Consider the following 16,616-nt stretch of genomic DNA (forward strand, 5'->3'; position numbering starts at 1 on the left):
AGACCTCTATATTCTATAGGTGTATATAATTCTGAAACCTATAGTTCTTAATTAAAGTCCTTTGTAATGCTATGAATTTTTAATTAAATGCAAGGCTACTAATTACTGCATATACAGTGTGGTGTGTGTAGTGTTATTGATTCTGTAATAATATAGTTATGTGGACAGTAAATAAATGTTGAAATCACTGAGTAGGCCTAAGCAGCGCATTGAGATATTACATAATTTATTGAATTACTCTTTTCCTCTATTGCTAAATTTACAGATTCTATGTCATTTCCTAATCTAACTAATCCAATTCCATGGAACTGAGCCCATCTTGAGAAGCCATCAGTTATGCAGATACTCAAGAATTTCCCAATATTTTATGAAACCCGACTGTTCATTACCTTATTCACAAGAGCTCTCCACTGGTCCCTATCCTGAGCCAGATCTAGCCAGTCCATACCACCCTATCCTGCCTCTCTAGGATCTATGTTAGCATTGTCTACCCACCTACGTATTGGCCTTCCTAGTGGTCTCTTTCCTTCTGGCTTCCCCACCAATATCCTCTATGCATTCCTCTTTTCTCCCATTCTCACTAAATGCCCTGTCCATCTTATCCTCCTTGACTTGATCATTCTAATTATACTCGGCGAAGAGTACAGGTTATGAAGCTTTTCGTTATGCAGTTCTCTCAAATCTCCCGTCACTTAATCTCTCTTTGGCAGCAAGCGTTACCCGAGTTCAATCTCCTCCTAATTTCCTTCTGAATCAAATTTTGATTTTTACTGTCGTTCCAAAATATTTGAGCTATGTCACATGTCCTGTATCATTTGCTACGGTTCATAAATATTTCGTGATTTGTACACAGCAATAAAATTTCGCCAATTTTATCGTAATATTTTCACATGCCTGTTAACAGAGATTCACTGACTTTCCCAATTTTTTCGATACCACTTCTTCCCAACAATGGACCGAGGGGTTGGTGCCTCCTCAGACAGACACCACATATAATACCACAGCCGCAGCAGCTGGCATCTGGTGTCCCAGGAATGCATCCACATCTTTCCAGACCCCTTACTGTACTACCAAGGATTTTCGCGTCTATACGGTATGTATCTAGAAGGCGGATTTTTTTGTGTCTTGCCCTTATTAAGAATCCTATATGGTCCATAAATTAAGGTTAATGCACTTGTTACTGTACTGTAACCAAACGACCCGGTGGTAGGAGCCCGAAGTATGCATATGATGCAAAGAACACTTGTATACCTTGCGGGAAGGGACCCAGAATTATTTTAACATGCCGGTCTATGCTGAGAAATCAAACGATTCCCAAGCTATAAGTGTCACATGCAAGGTTAGCTTTTATGGAAACATAAGCGAGAGCAGTAACAAAATACAGGAGTTTAATTAATACTGGACCCTAAATTAATTTAAATGAGAAAATTAAATTAAAATATACATGGATAAAATTATGCTGAAGAATGGCATTCTACGTACTCGTAGTATGGTGTATTGCAGCGAATTTTGGGATATGAGAGAAAGCGATAAAAATGGAATTCATGGTCCTGAAACTAAGTTGCTGAAATTGTTACTGAATTTAAGTTATTGGGTAAAAGTAAAGTGAAGTAAAGCTAGCCCTTTAACAAGCCGTGAAGGCCCATAGGGTTGTGAGACGTTGAGGATCCCACATTATCTAGACAATCGCCTCAAAGATGGCGGTAGAACAATAAAATTATTCACAACAAATTAAATTTATTTTAATTAAATACAAGACTATTTGGTAAAAACCGAACCGTAGTCTATTAATCACATTGAAAGTATGAAAGTTGAATGCTGTTAAAATAAAACATTAAATTACGGAACTGACCGTAAAAAAGATACTTATGAAAGACGAATGGATGAAATATAAATTCTGAAACTGGAAAAGGTCGAACGATCTGTTCCTTGATGTTAATTATGTTGTTGTTGTTGTTGTTGTTGTTGAAGATTGTGATGGTTATGATGATGAAGATGGTGGCGGACTTTGCTGTGTTGGTCTAAATGCGTTAAGGCATGACGTCTTGCTTTAATAAAGCAACATTGGAAAGGATTTAATTCGTAATGTAGTATATAGAACTACTAACGTTGTTCTTCGAAGTCCATTAATCTTTCTTAAAATTAGAATAATGAAATGCAAATCAGTGAAAGTCTCCTGTGTCGAATAGCAATAAAATTTGTTGATTGGTTCATAAGATACATGAAAAAGTCTATAGTTTTATGCAAACTAATCTTTATATAAACAGTGACTATAAATCGGAACATTGCTGGAACATTTCGTGGAATCCTCCCATGTTAAATTTCAATGAAACTGATAGTCGGAATTGCCCTACAACAATTGGTGTAAATCTCTCATATAGAATTTCAGCAGAATTTCTGAAGCTATTTATCATGTTCTCGGGAGAAATCTATTTTTGGACCCACGTAAAATCTTAATCATCCAGCAATGTTTGTCTAAAATCTTTCATGCGGAATTTCAGCAAGATCTTAGACATGGTTTATATGGTACATGGGAATGTTCACGTATAATCTTGTGTAAACTAAGCTCTATTACGAATCAGTATGGCTGTAAATGGGAACTGTCCAGGAACCTGTAGTGAGTATCCACTATTGGATTTTAAGAACCTTTGTCAGACAGTTTGGGCCATGAAAGTATGTAACAGACATACCATATACATGCCAGTTGGCTCTACAGCCCTTTGTGGGCCTTGGCCTCCTGCACCAACAGCCTCTAAACATCTCTGTCCATCGCAGTTGATCTCCAATCTTTAACTTTCAATATCCTAAGGTCGTCTCTGACATCATCAAACCGCCTCAATTTTGGTCTACCTCTTAATTTTTTAATATAGATCTTCACATACAAGTTTCTCCGTGGCATTCTGTTAGCATCCACTATTTCTACTTGTCCCAGCCATAACACCCATGTCTCATTGCTATACGTTACTACAGGACCTACGAGTATTTTTATTTTCATATCCTTTTTTTTTTTAAATGTGGTGTTGGAGAAGGATGGAGAAGATCAGTTGGACCGATTATGTGAGAAATGAAGAAGTGTTAATTAGAGTCAGTGAGCAGAGGAATATACTGCACGAAATAAGAAAATGGAAGGCTAATTGGATTGGTCATGTTTTACGCAGAAACTGCCTTCTAAAAGAAGTTATCGAAGGAAAGATAGATGGGTGGATATAAGTGACAAGAAGACGAGGAAGAAGACGTAAGAAGATGCTGGATGACTTTGGGGACAGAAGAGGATACTGTCATTTGAAGGAGAAAGCTCTAGATCGCATTAAGTGGAGGAATTGTTTTGGAAGAGACTGTGGACCTGTCGTCTTGACAGATTACTGATGATGATGATGATGATGATTCCTATTTATATGTAGGTAACGGACGGACAAATATGACCTTCACATAAGGCTATCCTCTTTTCTGGGTAACGATGGAAAGCCATTCACGTGGGATCCATATCACATAGAAAGAACTAATAAAGTAACTTCGGCAGACCGTTAGTCGTGTCGCCACTTAGACTAAGTTTCCATGCCAATTCATGATGCGTTTCGGCCACACAGAGCCATCATCAAGTACATATGATTTGTGTGAATTTTTACATTGCACTGCAATAATATACAGCCGGCGAGCCCTGAGCTCTAAAAGTTTATTATTTTAAAAACCAACTTGGTTTCATTAAAATAGATTAAAAATTATTTTAAATGGTGCATTGCGTGTCTTAGTATTCATAGTCCTTTTGATCTGCGTTTTTATTTTGCAGTTATGTGTATTTTGTGGATGGTATCTTTGTTACACTTACTTTGGTGGCTGGTATTTGTGTGTGTGTGTGTGTGTAGTGATCAGCCAATGCAACAGTATGCTCGGATACTTTATTACCTAATAAAGATTTGTTTATCAGAAGTAAGCGTATGAATTTTGCTAATTAGTACGCACTTAGAAAAGCAGAAAATCATAAATCTTGAAAAAAGACGAGGCTGATGTCCTTACATATTCAGCTAGTTAAACGATACAGTTTGATGAACATTTTAGGTAAATTTGGTAATTGGTGTAAATTGGTGTAAGTTTTGTATTTGAACGAATATAAAAATTTAATAACTCAGTTATGAAAATATACTGCTAAAACGCGTGTCAAGAAAATAGTAGATCTACTGTAAAACTGGTCTTCTGTTATATCTGGATCCCTCTGAACACAATAGAACGGATGAATACCATGGAAATAATTACTATACATGTATATCAGTTATGTCAGATGCATGGCAAGCCACAATCTTTAGGCTCCACCTAACCAGCCGGATATGAGTAGTAATGTAAAGTAAGAAAATAGATACTTTTAGCGTAATTAAGATTGGTTGTCAGAAAAATGTGAGGACAGTCTCAAGCTAATTTACAGTCCAACACAAATGGCAGATAATAACTGTCAGCATTGACCATAAAACAACTTGAAATATGAACATTAATTACTTACTCATGGAGCTGAGCCCTTCTCGAGGAGCCGCCGATTCTGCAGCTACTCAAGAATTTCCCAGCATTCTATGGAACCCGAAGGTTCATTACCGTGTTCACAAGGGCCCTCCACTGGTCCCTATCCTGAGCCAGATCTATCCAATCCATACCATCCCATCCTGTCTCTCTAAGATCCATTCTAATATTGTCCACCCACCTACGCCTTGGTCTTCCCTGTGGTCACTTTCCTTCTGGCTTTCCCACCAATATCCTATACGTATTCCTCGGCTCTCCCATTCGTGCTACATGCCCTACCCATCTCATCCTCCTTGACTTGGTCATTCTAATTATACTTGGAGAAGAGTACAAGTTATGGAGCTCCTCATTATGTTCTCCAACCTCCTGTCACTTCATCTCTCTTCGGTCCAAATATTCTCCTCAACACCCTGTTCTCAAACACCCTCAGTCTATGTTCCTCCCTTAATGTCAGAGACCAAGTTTCGCACCCATACAGAACCACAGGCAAAATTATAGTTTTGTATATTCTAATTTTAATGTTTTGGACAGCAGACGAGAAGACGAAAGGTTCTGGACTGAATGGTAATATGAACATTTAGATCCTTAATATTAAAAAATAATAAGCCTAGTAACGAGCTGTCAGAAACAGAGTTGTTTTGCTGATTGAGCCCGAGGAAACGAATGGCAGCATAATCGGGTTCCTTTAATCGTATTGCGTTAATAAGCGTTGCGCTGTGGAGTACCGTTAGACCAATTGTTATTTGGTACATTGAAGTCAACAAGTAAAATCACACTATAAGACTGTGCACTTACATTTTATAACAAAAACTAAAACTAATTCCAAATAATTTGGCACTCAAATTCGTGGAAAGATAATAATTACATGTAAGTAAATTGAAATCATCACGAACAGGAATTTTAATCCACTAATTTCCACTCCTGATGTCTGTTTAACACCATAAAAGGATTTGCAGATTGCAATAATTCAATTAAATCCAATTCCTTTATAATAATAATAATAATAATAAATGTACCTGTGTTTAATGAAAGCGTATGGGAAGTGGACGTATACCTCCAGAAATTCTTAACCTCAGCCCTAAATGGAGGTGAGTAGTCAGTTTCACGCCCAAGCCGCTTTCTTCCCACAGATAGGGCCTTTGTTACCACTCGGATAGGAGGATGGATGGCCCAGAACCGGTCTTGACACGGTAGTTACGAGAAATATATATTCTACCTCATGGAATCGAACTCCGGTTCTCCGGTCTTCAGTTCCGTAGTCTAGTCTCTATAGTGATTGAGCCACGCCGACTGTAATAATAATAATAATATAAGGGCTATTAAAGTATGACAATTCCTTCTTCAGTTGGTACATCTACAAGACCGCCACACAGGTACCGTACTTGTATTTAAATTAAGAGAGTGTGTTGTGTGAATTGTTGTTATATAAAGCTTGAACTTGAGGTCGCAAGACGAGGTCTTCTGATTTCCCTGCAGGAAGACTGGTGTGATTATGCCCAAGAGCCAAGCGCCATAACGGCCATGACTACACCCTACGGCAACATATCTCTCCGACTGCATAGTCAAGTGCGTGTCGATATGACGATTGACCGAGCTGTAAGAATAACTGATTTCAAGGTACATTATTTTTCAGTCGTTAATAAATGCAGTGATCTTGTGAACGCATTACAGTTGCAGGAAAACATTAGAATAGCAGGGTCTGTTTTTAAAAGAGGCCACAAATTCTTTCATTAGGTAAGATTTGAGGTTTTCACGGCGGTGACTATGAAGAAAGCAGTCTTCTGGGATGTGGTGCCGTGTAGATATTGTTTTAACCGACGTACAGGTAATATATCAGTGATTCATTCATTACATGGCAATTATTAAGGCTATTTGCTGCAGTGTTAGCCATTCCGAAAGTTTACTCTACTCGCGTCGTCTTCAGGCCATTTTCGTTGTAGAAAGAGATATTAATATTGCGCCATATTTGTGATATTATTGGCGGTGGTTAGGATCGAAGACGGAACCGTTTGATTAGTAATACTGATATACTATATCAACCTGGTCTTGAGCATACCGGGTAATTATTGAAAGAGTTCAGAGTTTTATCTTAGTAACTATCTTTAATTTTTTTTTATTGCTAGTTGGGTGAGACTAAGTCCCTTGTACTACGGCCACTTCTGACCTATTGTACCAGCCCAAGATGATAGGTGAGGGTGATTGTGGAGCAGTTGGTGGAATGAAGATTGGCAGGGAAAACCGAAGTACTCGGAGAAAACTTACCCCAGCGCCATTTTGTTCACCAAAAATCCCACTTGACCAGACCCGGGATCGAACTCAGGCCGCCGCCGTGGGAAACCAGCGACTAGCCGCTTGAGCTATGGCGCGGCCATATCTTTAATATACTAACCAAGCAGTACATAGAGCATGTCATGAAAAATGTAACCTGTCGCATGAAAATGGGATTCCAGTCAATTCCTGAAATTCCGCCAAGACGAACTGATTGACGGTAATCCGCCAGTCTTAAAGTAACTCTGACTCTGGCAATTAGGTAGTTAGTCGGAAGTCGCTGTAGCTGAGGCCGGGGAACAATTCGGGTACACAGATGAAGGGGATTATCCGCCGTTGGAACCCGTTACCAGAATACTGGTGAAGACAGCAGGCTGAAAAGACTTAAGTGTGTGCTCTAGTGAATTGTGAAGTGCCTGAATTAGTGAAACGATTATGATTACTTGTAGTCACAGAGTTCAGTATATCCAATTACCAAACCAAACCCTGTCTATAATCACCCCATCAAGTGGCAATATTGTTGGTGAAAACGCTTTCTGTTCCTGCAAACACGTCTACCGAGGGGCACGTATAGTTCTCTACCATCGAGGATTCGCACGCTAGAAACAATAATCCCAGTTTCTAGAAATAATATCTCAGCATATACGTCGCAGATATAACTAAATTCCAAAAAGGAAGGAGATATCCTCCGAAGTGGAATATATCGAATTCCTGACAGCCTTTACATATGAGGTTCATGTCGACTTCTAGAGTTCAGTCTTCTGTTGTTTTGACTAATGATTTGAGTGTCACTTTTGTATTAAAACGTTTGTTTAAATTTGTTTTTTTTAAATTATTTGAAAGATACTTGTTGTATTAAAATTGACTAATATAATAAAAAGTTTAGTTTAGGAAACCATCGACATAGTCCTAAGGTAGAATATAATAATAAAATAATTGTTCCTTGGCGAAGGATATGCCGCTACCTAAATGCCGAAGACGATGGAGTAACAATTGTACATCGAGGAAATGCCAGTAATATGTTAGCTTACTTTTATTTGAAATGTAGTACTTTAGATCATTGTTTTTGGTTGGATTATATAAAGAAGAGAACATAGTAATCTATTTGACTTCAAAAGTCCCAACATATATGTACAACAAACAAATAAACTCCGTGGCTTTAGTACGCAAGTGAACCATACTGACAGAGCGACCGCCTCCTGTCAGCGAAGTTAGTGCCAACTTTAGAGGATAGACGGTGTCGCGTAGTCACCGTAATAACTCCTCAAGGCCGTTAACTCGGTTTTCTAGACCTGAGCCGCTATTCCTTTGGAATAGCTCCTCAATTATCCTCACATGCTGAGTGGACCCCGTTCCAGACCTACTTATCAGAAAATATCGTAGCGCTGAGATTCGAACCCGGGAACTCTGGATCTGTAGCCAAGAACTCTGATCACTAGACCACAGAGGCGGTCATATATACATGTGTGTGTGTTAAAATATTTAATTAAGATTGGCTGAATTCTAACTCTTAAATTTTGTGCCGTATGCAAGTTATGCAGAAGCTGCGTGGCTATATTCCATTCGTGATTTTTTAGATCCCGGAAGACCATAATATTAATATTCACCGCCGTGAAGAACTGATATTTCAAGTAGTTTTATATCTGTGTAAGATTTGAGGCTTTCACGGCGGTGACTGTGACACCGCGGTGACACCACATATACACGGTGCCAAATCCCAGAAGACTGCTTTCTTCATAGTTTTATATCTGTTTCGAAGTATAGGAACGAAGAATTTTTCTCCTTGAAATAAATTTAAAGCCAATTATGCTTTATTTTGTGTTATTGCTATAAATATGAAATATTAAATATCTTGCAGAATGGCATTATACTGTCTTTGAACGGAAGAGGATCTGAAGTTGCATTGCTTCACCCCACCGGGCGTGTATATCAATACGGAAGCCGCGTAGAAATCCTGACAAATGATGCCGGTGGGAATAATAGGTAAGTAATATTAAGAAAAGAATGCCGGTACTAACAAATGCAATTTATACTTATTACAAAATTAAGAGCTAATAATATTCTGGAAATTCTTGTTATTGATTAATTCAGGAATTGCTATCCTCCATTGTCCTGTCTGAAAGCCTAGTGACTAAGAAGACGGTTGACTACATAAATATCGCTGCGAGAACAACAAATTCTGGAAAAACTGAGTACTTCCTAGTTTTAACGTAATATTGTTAGGATGATCAAATTGAGGAATACGCCGTTCAAAGGATGTGTATCACACGTGAGGAAGATGAGAAACGCGTAAGAAATTAGGTCGGTAAACCTACACGTCAGAGCCACTTGGGAGAGGCTGTTTTAGATCGTATGATAATATTAATATGTATTTTACAGATAGACTTACAGGCTGTGAACGCCTAAATTAAATTTAACTGCCTCAGGATATGATCCAGTTGCAGGGTTTCTGTGATGACTTTAATGAACCTTAGGGTTCCATGGAAACGGGATATTTTTTGTCTAGCTGAGTATTGTATTGTATTGTATTGTATTGTATTTTATTTTCATCTGTTTTGCTACATAGTAACATTTGGACACGTCATTCAGTAATATAAGTTAACAAAATAAATCTACATAGTTACAAGCATGCTACGAACTATATTGATTGATTAATTGATTGATTTATCCAGGAGTACAACTTAACAAACAAACCTACAAAGTTACAAGGATACTAACAACATTTTACAATCCTAAGCAATATGTAGATACTACATTTGAAAAAGAAAAAAGAAAAAACAAATACACAAATCATTGTATACAACTTATGATTTGCTATGACATCCAAATATGAGTACTTTCGCCATCCATCTTTTTATTTAAAACTAACGAATTCATTTATCGTGTAAAAGGAATGTTTCAATAAAAAGGATTTTAAGTCTCTTTTAAAAACTGAAAAACCCACTGAGTTTTTTATTTTGTCAGGCAACTTACTATGCAATTCTATCCCCATATTTACCACACTCTTTTTAAATAATGTAGTTCTACAGAACTGAACATGAAAATCCTTGTTTATTCTTGTATTATAACTATGAATATTTATATTCTGGATCAAATCTGCTTTGTGCTTTTTTATGTAACACAACACCTCTAAGATATACAACGAAGTAACCGTAAGGATGCCATAATCTTTAAAAATTTGCCTGCATGACTCTCGTTTACCAAGTCCACTAATTATTCGCAGCACCCTCTTCTGCATTCTAAATACCTTTATACTATCACCTTCACACCCCCAAAATATTATGCCATATCTCAATAATGATTGAAACTTTGCAAAATAAATGCTTCTTAACATATTTGGACTCAAAACTCCTCTTAGTGATTTAATTATGTAGGATGTTTTACTAAGTTTTGAACATAATGACTGGATGTGGGTACTCCATTTAAGGTTTTCTGTAATATCTATACCTAAAAATCTCAGTTCTGATGAATAAGCAATTTCCAAGTTTTTATAAAATACACGTGGTCTAACTACAAACCTACTTTTACTAAGATGGAATGACATAGNCTATCAACTATCAACTACTCAAAAATACAATCTAGGACTACCCTGGAGTTAATTAATTTACTTCTCGATTGCCTGATAAATTAATTCAGATGATTAGTTATGACTGCAGTAAACTATGCTCTGCATAAGGAGGAAATCCACTGATCCTGCAAATCGTTTCTCAAACAGTACGGGAGAGAGACAGAAGAAACGCAGAGGCAAGTTTTCTTTCAGTTACTTCAAATCCTCATTCCACCATCCAACGATATTTCCACTATCGACCTCAGTAATGAGATTAATTGACCAAATGATGATGACAGTTAATTCAGCGTTTTAAATAGCGCAATGGGTTTTAAATCATACCATACTGACTTCCACTGAGTGCTGTAATGTGTATTTCATTGCCATCATAGCTCTGAAAATATGGTATGTAGACAACTGTTTTATCTAGAAACTTTTTCCACAATAAGTGAGTCAGGTGTAAGTTCAAAGAATATTTCATATAGTGCAATTTCCACTTAGCGCTCAATTCATTTTTAAGGAAGCATGGCTCAGAATTTTTCCATTCACTATAAAGTTGGACATGGCAGTTTGTTGAAACATGCTGTCTTCTGGGATGTGGTGCTGTGTACTTTGACAGAAGTTTACCGAAATTTCGGAGAACGTACCGCTTCCATCGTTAGGTAACGCCAGCAAACAAGCAAAATAAACCCTTATAGTCTGGTAGATGTTTATGGATGTTGCGGAGGAACTACTGCTTCCATCTTCAAGGTTTACAAATAACCCAAGCAAGGAGAATATGACCCCATAGTCTGGTAAATACATATCAACGTTTTGAAACGACTTTTGTACCTTTGAAACGGAGGCAGCATGTTCCTCTGAAACATTCGTGAACATCTCCAGACTACATGACATCACAACTCAGAAAACAGTGATCTCCATAGTCACTGCTGAAAGAACCTCAGATCTCTGTTTAATTTTGGTTTCTATTGATCCAGTACAACCATAAAACGGAATTTAAACTTATCGGTTCTCTATGAAATAATAAAAAAGACTGAAATGAATGTAACAACTGAAATCTACTTGTTCCTATTTACAGATGTGCCAAGATGTGGTACAAAGGAATAAGTTTCACATCTGAGCAGTGTGCACTTGTGTACCTAGTTGATGCTGCAGGGACCAGAACAACAATTGAAAATTTCTTAGACATGAGACAGGATTTCTCATTGTCTGTATTCTATAGTGATTCACGCCAAGGTGCATATTACATCCATGAAGCCAATTCTCTTTTTAAGGCAGCTCAGCATTGGATTACTGATAAAGGAACTGAGAATTGGAAAATTAATAATGTGCGAGTTTCACAAACTCCGAATGGAATTGTTAGGTAAAGCTATTTAAATCCACTTTTTGTCTAACATACCATACTTTTTTCTTCAAAATATGTAGAGGTGGTATGCATGGTGTGATATTAGGTGTTTCCTACATATTGTGTGAGATGATGGTAAGTGTTTGGATTGTAAATGAGAAGAGTATATAAAGCCTCTTTCTTTATTTTTTTATTTTTTAATATTTTTTATTATATGTAAAACTTGTGCTTGAATCATTTGCTATACATATATTTGAAAGTAATAAATCTATATTCTCTCAAGAGAGAAAGGAACATCTCTGTAGGTAGTGGTATTGAAGATGATAATAAACTTTGTGTCCACATTAAGTCACAGATTAATGTAGTGATTATTGTAAAATCTGTTTGTATGATCAGTATGTATATATTTTTGGTGGAACTACAGTCTTAAGAGTTAATATTAGAACAGGTGGCTGCAAATAACCTACACCACATGATTCCTGAAAATCTGTTGGCCATATTCTGATCCAGAATGTCAGCAGGATAACACTAACGTCCATGTATTTATCGTCCGTCAATATTGCAACACTTGTTTATTCACTTCTTAATTTTAATTTTAGTTTAACATTATACACTTTGACACTACATGTTTCGGCCCCAAACTGCAATCTTCAGGTGTCTTGATATGTTACAAATATTTTATTAAATTATGTTAAAACTGCTACACTGTCTTAGTCCATGTTAAAATCACACGCTGTAGTTCTCTTTTCAAGGTAAAACCAGATAAAATCCATTAAAGTTTCTATTATACTCACGTCATTTTGGTGCATCTTATTTCACCGAAACATGTAGTGTCAAAGTGTATAATGTTAAATTAAATTAAAAATAAGTAGCAAATAAACAAGTGTTGCAATATTGACAGACAATAAATACATGAACGTTAAGTTAAACAATTGCAACAGGATGCTGAAATACAGAAGGATAACACTATTTTTTTTTTATTGCTAGTGGGGTGGGACTAAGTCCCTTGTACATGTAATATGTAAATCTTCCAAAATGTTTCTGCCTTAAATATTTGCAATGCTGTCTATTGCTTTAAAGATTTTGGAATAATGTGAACTTAATGATGCCAACCACAATTCATAAGCCTTTCTTGCCATGTCTCACTTGTTGTTTTGGAGCTACTTATTCAATATCTTGGTTAGTCCACTGGCTGCCCTACTGAGGTTCTTCATGCTTCTCTTTGGCCCTTCTAAGCAAATCCCAGAATAATTTGTTGAGAATGCCTAAAACAGTATCCTTTAACATACTCTCCTTTCAGTTCAAGTTAAATAATCTCTGCAATGATTAAGTGAAAAAAAAATATACCGTATTTACGCATGTATAGGCCGCACATTTTTTGCTAAAAATTCAAGAGGAAAACTGGGGTGCGGCTTATATTCGAAATATTCGAAATCACACTTCATTAAAAAAAATTAAACGTTGCCAAATTTCGGAATAATTTCTACTCCTGAAATAATATTCCAAGAAAATTATTTTTTCTATAATTTCTGTCTGAAAATTGTGCTGCGGCCTATACACGCACGCGGCCTATACATGCGTAAATACGGTATATATCTCACATGAACTTATCACATTCCACAAACAGCATAACATCGGGCTATCCTTTAAATTGCAATATTGCATAGGTGGGAACATTTATTTAGACAAAAATCTGTACAATCATTATCATATTTTTAATGTCAAATTATTGCTGTTGATTGCTTACCATAGACAAACGAATGTGTTACATGTCAATAACAACATGAAAGGCGTTCTAGTTTCTGCACTATAATACCCACCTATGATTACCTGCTTACCTGACGAAACTGTTCATGAATACAACTATATTTTGAATAATTCTTGAGACCTTGGTGATCTCCCCTAGAGTAGATCAGACCTCCTAGATTTTGTGACCCACAGTTCAAGAAATTGCGATTTAATTAATATGAGTCAGGATAGTGTGGTCAGTAAAGTGATTGGCTATGGGCTGGATGACCAAGGGGTCAGAGTTCCGAGTCCTGATGGGGGCAAGAATTTTTACTTCTCCATGTCATCCAGACCGGCTTTGAGGCCCACCCAAACTCCTATCCAGTGGGTCCCAGGGACTCTTTCCCTGCAGGTAAAGTGGCCATTGCATGAAGCTGACCACTCACCTCCAACTAGTGCTGAGGTCAAGAAAACGTTGCTCTATGCATCCACTCTCTCATATGTCTTCAAGGCATAGTGCTTAATTAGTTAAGCACAAGGACAACTTTCCTTAACTTAGAGTTTCAAATCCTTGATAATTTTATATTTAAAATTCACATATCATTAACTCTTTTAAATACCTACTGTATGGACTCTTCACACCAACCTTGTGTGTACCTGTGAGAATTTATGAAATTTTATGAAAGGATTTCTGACATACACATCTTCAAAGAAATATTTACCCTGAAATAATGCATTTTCCAGTATTTATCGAAACAGCAGCAGATGTCAATTACGCGCAAGCCCAAGCAATGGAACGGCATCACTGACTACACCATTCCTTCACTGTACAGCATCAATGGGTCAAACACCTCACTTATTTGTCAGACGTGGAGAACGTCGTATGTATTATGATGGTGCTAATTTCATTGTACGAAATGCAAACCACTCAGCAGGATTTAATAAAAAGAATCAACTCACACTGTATAATTGATTAGCTTTTTCTAAAACAATAATGAAACATTGAAGATTCTAACGTATTTTATGAGAGAAATATATGTTAAAATGCATTAAATAGTATTGGAATATTTTGAGACTAGGTAGCCCAGATTATGTTACTTACTTGAGAGAGGTATAACAGCATGCTGCTGGATGTTACATAATATTAAAACACTGCATAATCTAAGAACTCTCATAATCCACCTACCAACATAGGCATGCACACACATGCGTGAGATTGCTGTCTATGAAATCACATACATATTATCTGTTGTCAGTTCACTGGTTGTTTTACTAAACACCATGTGTTTTATATAAGTTGACTTGATATGAAATGTCACATGATGTTCAAGATACAACAGTTGCCATACAGCATACATATCCCATTTAACAACTCACTCTTTTATGTATATTTCATTAGTATGAATGATATATTTAGTAACTGCCAAGGAGTAACTATAAATCTTTGACCTTTTAACTTCTGATATGTGCAGATTTTAAAAATGAACATGAAACCTTAAATTTAAGCAGCAAAATCATATGTCCTATCTGATATCATCTAATGACAACAGCTAGATTTGATTATTCTTGTTATTTGCTTGTAAGTATAAACGAAACAATACTTGTCTAAATATTTTGAAACAACTTCAAGGAGAGTAAAATATGGCTACCATAGCACAAATTTAAAATTTCTATATCTAAATCAGTAACCTGTGTGATCAAAGACAGCAGGTTGAGTATGAGAGTTAAATGGCTTATGCCTGCATATAATTCTGAAAAACTAATCTTCTTGGCACGTGTTGAAACCTGTTTTGGGGGAAATATTTGTGTAGTGTAAACTTTGGTCGAGCTCAAGGTTAAATCATATAAATATTCTAGTGATAACACAAAATGTATGCAAGACATTTATAAGCATGTTTGCAATTATAATTTACCTTTCAGATCTGAGCTTTATATTTGCTGTTTAGCTATTATAAAATTTTAAAATTAACCACAGAAAAATTAACGAACATATGATTTGTTCCCATAAATATGGAACTTGATTAATGTCACTGTTGCAATCAACGTATTGTGAAATATTTGCCTGGAATCATCATGTTCAGAGCCATAGAGATGATAATAGAATATTTTAAATTCATATTGTTTTTTGTTTAGCCTAAAATATTAAATCAATTGGACATTATAGTCCATGGGAACAGATAATTTTTTTGAAATTATCCAGAATTAAAAAGAAGAAGAAAGGAATTAGCATAGTGAAATATAGAGGCACAGTTCTTACTTGCAAATGAAATTAATTTGTTGACTAGCATATGTGACACTGAGGAAATAAATGAAACAGAATGTTTGAGAATGTGTGAGGGCATTTATTATAAGAGTAACATCCAGAATTATATGAACAGCTGTAACTTATTGACATTTTATGTGTGTAGTATCGTCTTTAAGACTAGGGTTTTAATGTTTTTTCAGTTTCTGTTGGCTAAAATTTATAGCTTCTTTACATAGGCACCAAGTAATTTGGTAATCTTTTATTAGGTAACTCCGTGGAGTTAAGGAATGCATATGTAACACATTAGTAACAGAGATCAAGCCAGTGCATTGTATAACAAATTCAATGTGAAATCCAATAAACATACTTTAAACTACATAAAAATATGCCAGCATATTTTTCAGTTTTATCTAAACTCTTTTGTTTCCTAATATTGAATTTCATAGAAATCAGTGTAATAGCAGCTCCATGATGGGAATTGGTGTCTATGTCAGTTTAATTTCATGTTCATTTGTTCTAATCTGTTGTAAAAGAGGTTCAGTTATAGTTGCAATTGTGGTATAATTCTCACAAATAAAATATGTACTACTGTTGCAATGTAATGTTTTTACTAACTTTTGTTTTGCTCTGTGTTAGTTAGTATTGTAATATACCGAATATTTCATGATACTGTGATTAAACTGTTTTCAATATATGTGTTCATATAATTTGCAGTATTGAAATGATTAGAGTTTATAACATCAAAATTTGCTTCCTACAAGACAGAATCATTAGATTTTGGTTAGAGAAATCAGCACAGTGTAGAAAATAATTTTAAGCCATTAAACCATGACTAGAGTGACAAGTAGCGTCAGATAAAAAGAATCTCTTGAAATCACAAGCTGATGACCTCTAAAAAAAATTAAAGTTTAATTAATGTTGAACTTCTCCTTCTGAAATTAAATCTTGATTATGACCTTGTTTCCTTTATACTTTGT

At 36.0% G+C, this 16,616-nt stretch overlaps 1 protein-coding gene across 1 annotated transcript; it reads left to right on the top strand.

The window, feature by feature from the left end:
• The first annotated feature begins 907 nt into the window (after positions 1-907).
• On the top strand, positions 908-15,819 carry LOC111865216. Its single transcript, XM_023853076.2, has 5 exons — positions 908-1,093; positions 5,983-6,123; positions 8,633-8,757; positions 11,400-11,684; positions 14,139-15,819. Exons 2-5 carry the CDS (start codon positions 6,028-6,030, stop codon positions 14,365-14,367), a joined length of 735 nt encoding a protein of 244 aa, XP_023708844.1. The 5' UTR covers positions 908-1,093; positions 5,983-6,027; the 3' UTR covers positions 14,368-15,819.
• Positions 15,820-16,616: the final 797 nt, after the last annotated feature.

Source organism: Cryptotermes secundus, unplaced genomic scaffold (genome assembly GCF_002891405.2).
Source record: "Cryptotermes secundus unplaced genomic scaffold, Csec_1.0 scaffold614, whole genome shotgun sequence".
Classification (NCBI taxonomy): Eukaryota; Metazoa; Arthropoda; class Insecta; order Blattodea; family Kalotermitidae; genus Cryptotermes; species Cryptotermes secundus.

Bases quoted from the DNA above. Each gene is read 5' to 3' on its own strand.
- LOC111865216 (XM_023853076.2), top strand. From the start codon at position 6,028: ATGACTACACCCTACGGCAACATATCTCTCCGACTGCATAGTCAAGTG. The intron at 8,758-11,399 runs GTAAGTAATATT...TCCTATTTACAG, and splicing joins GATGCCGGTGGGAATAATAG to ATGTGCCAAGATGTGGTACA. The intron at 11,685-14,138 runs GTAAAGCTATTT...TGCATTTTCCAG, and splicing joins ACTCCGAATGGAATTGTTAG to TATTTATCGAAACAGCAGCA.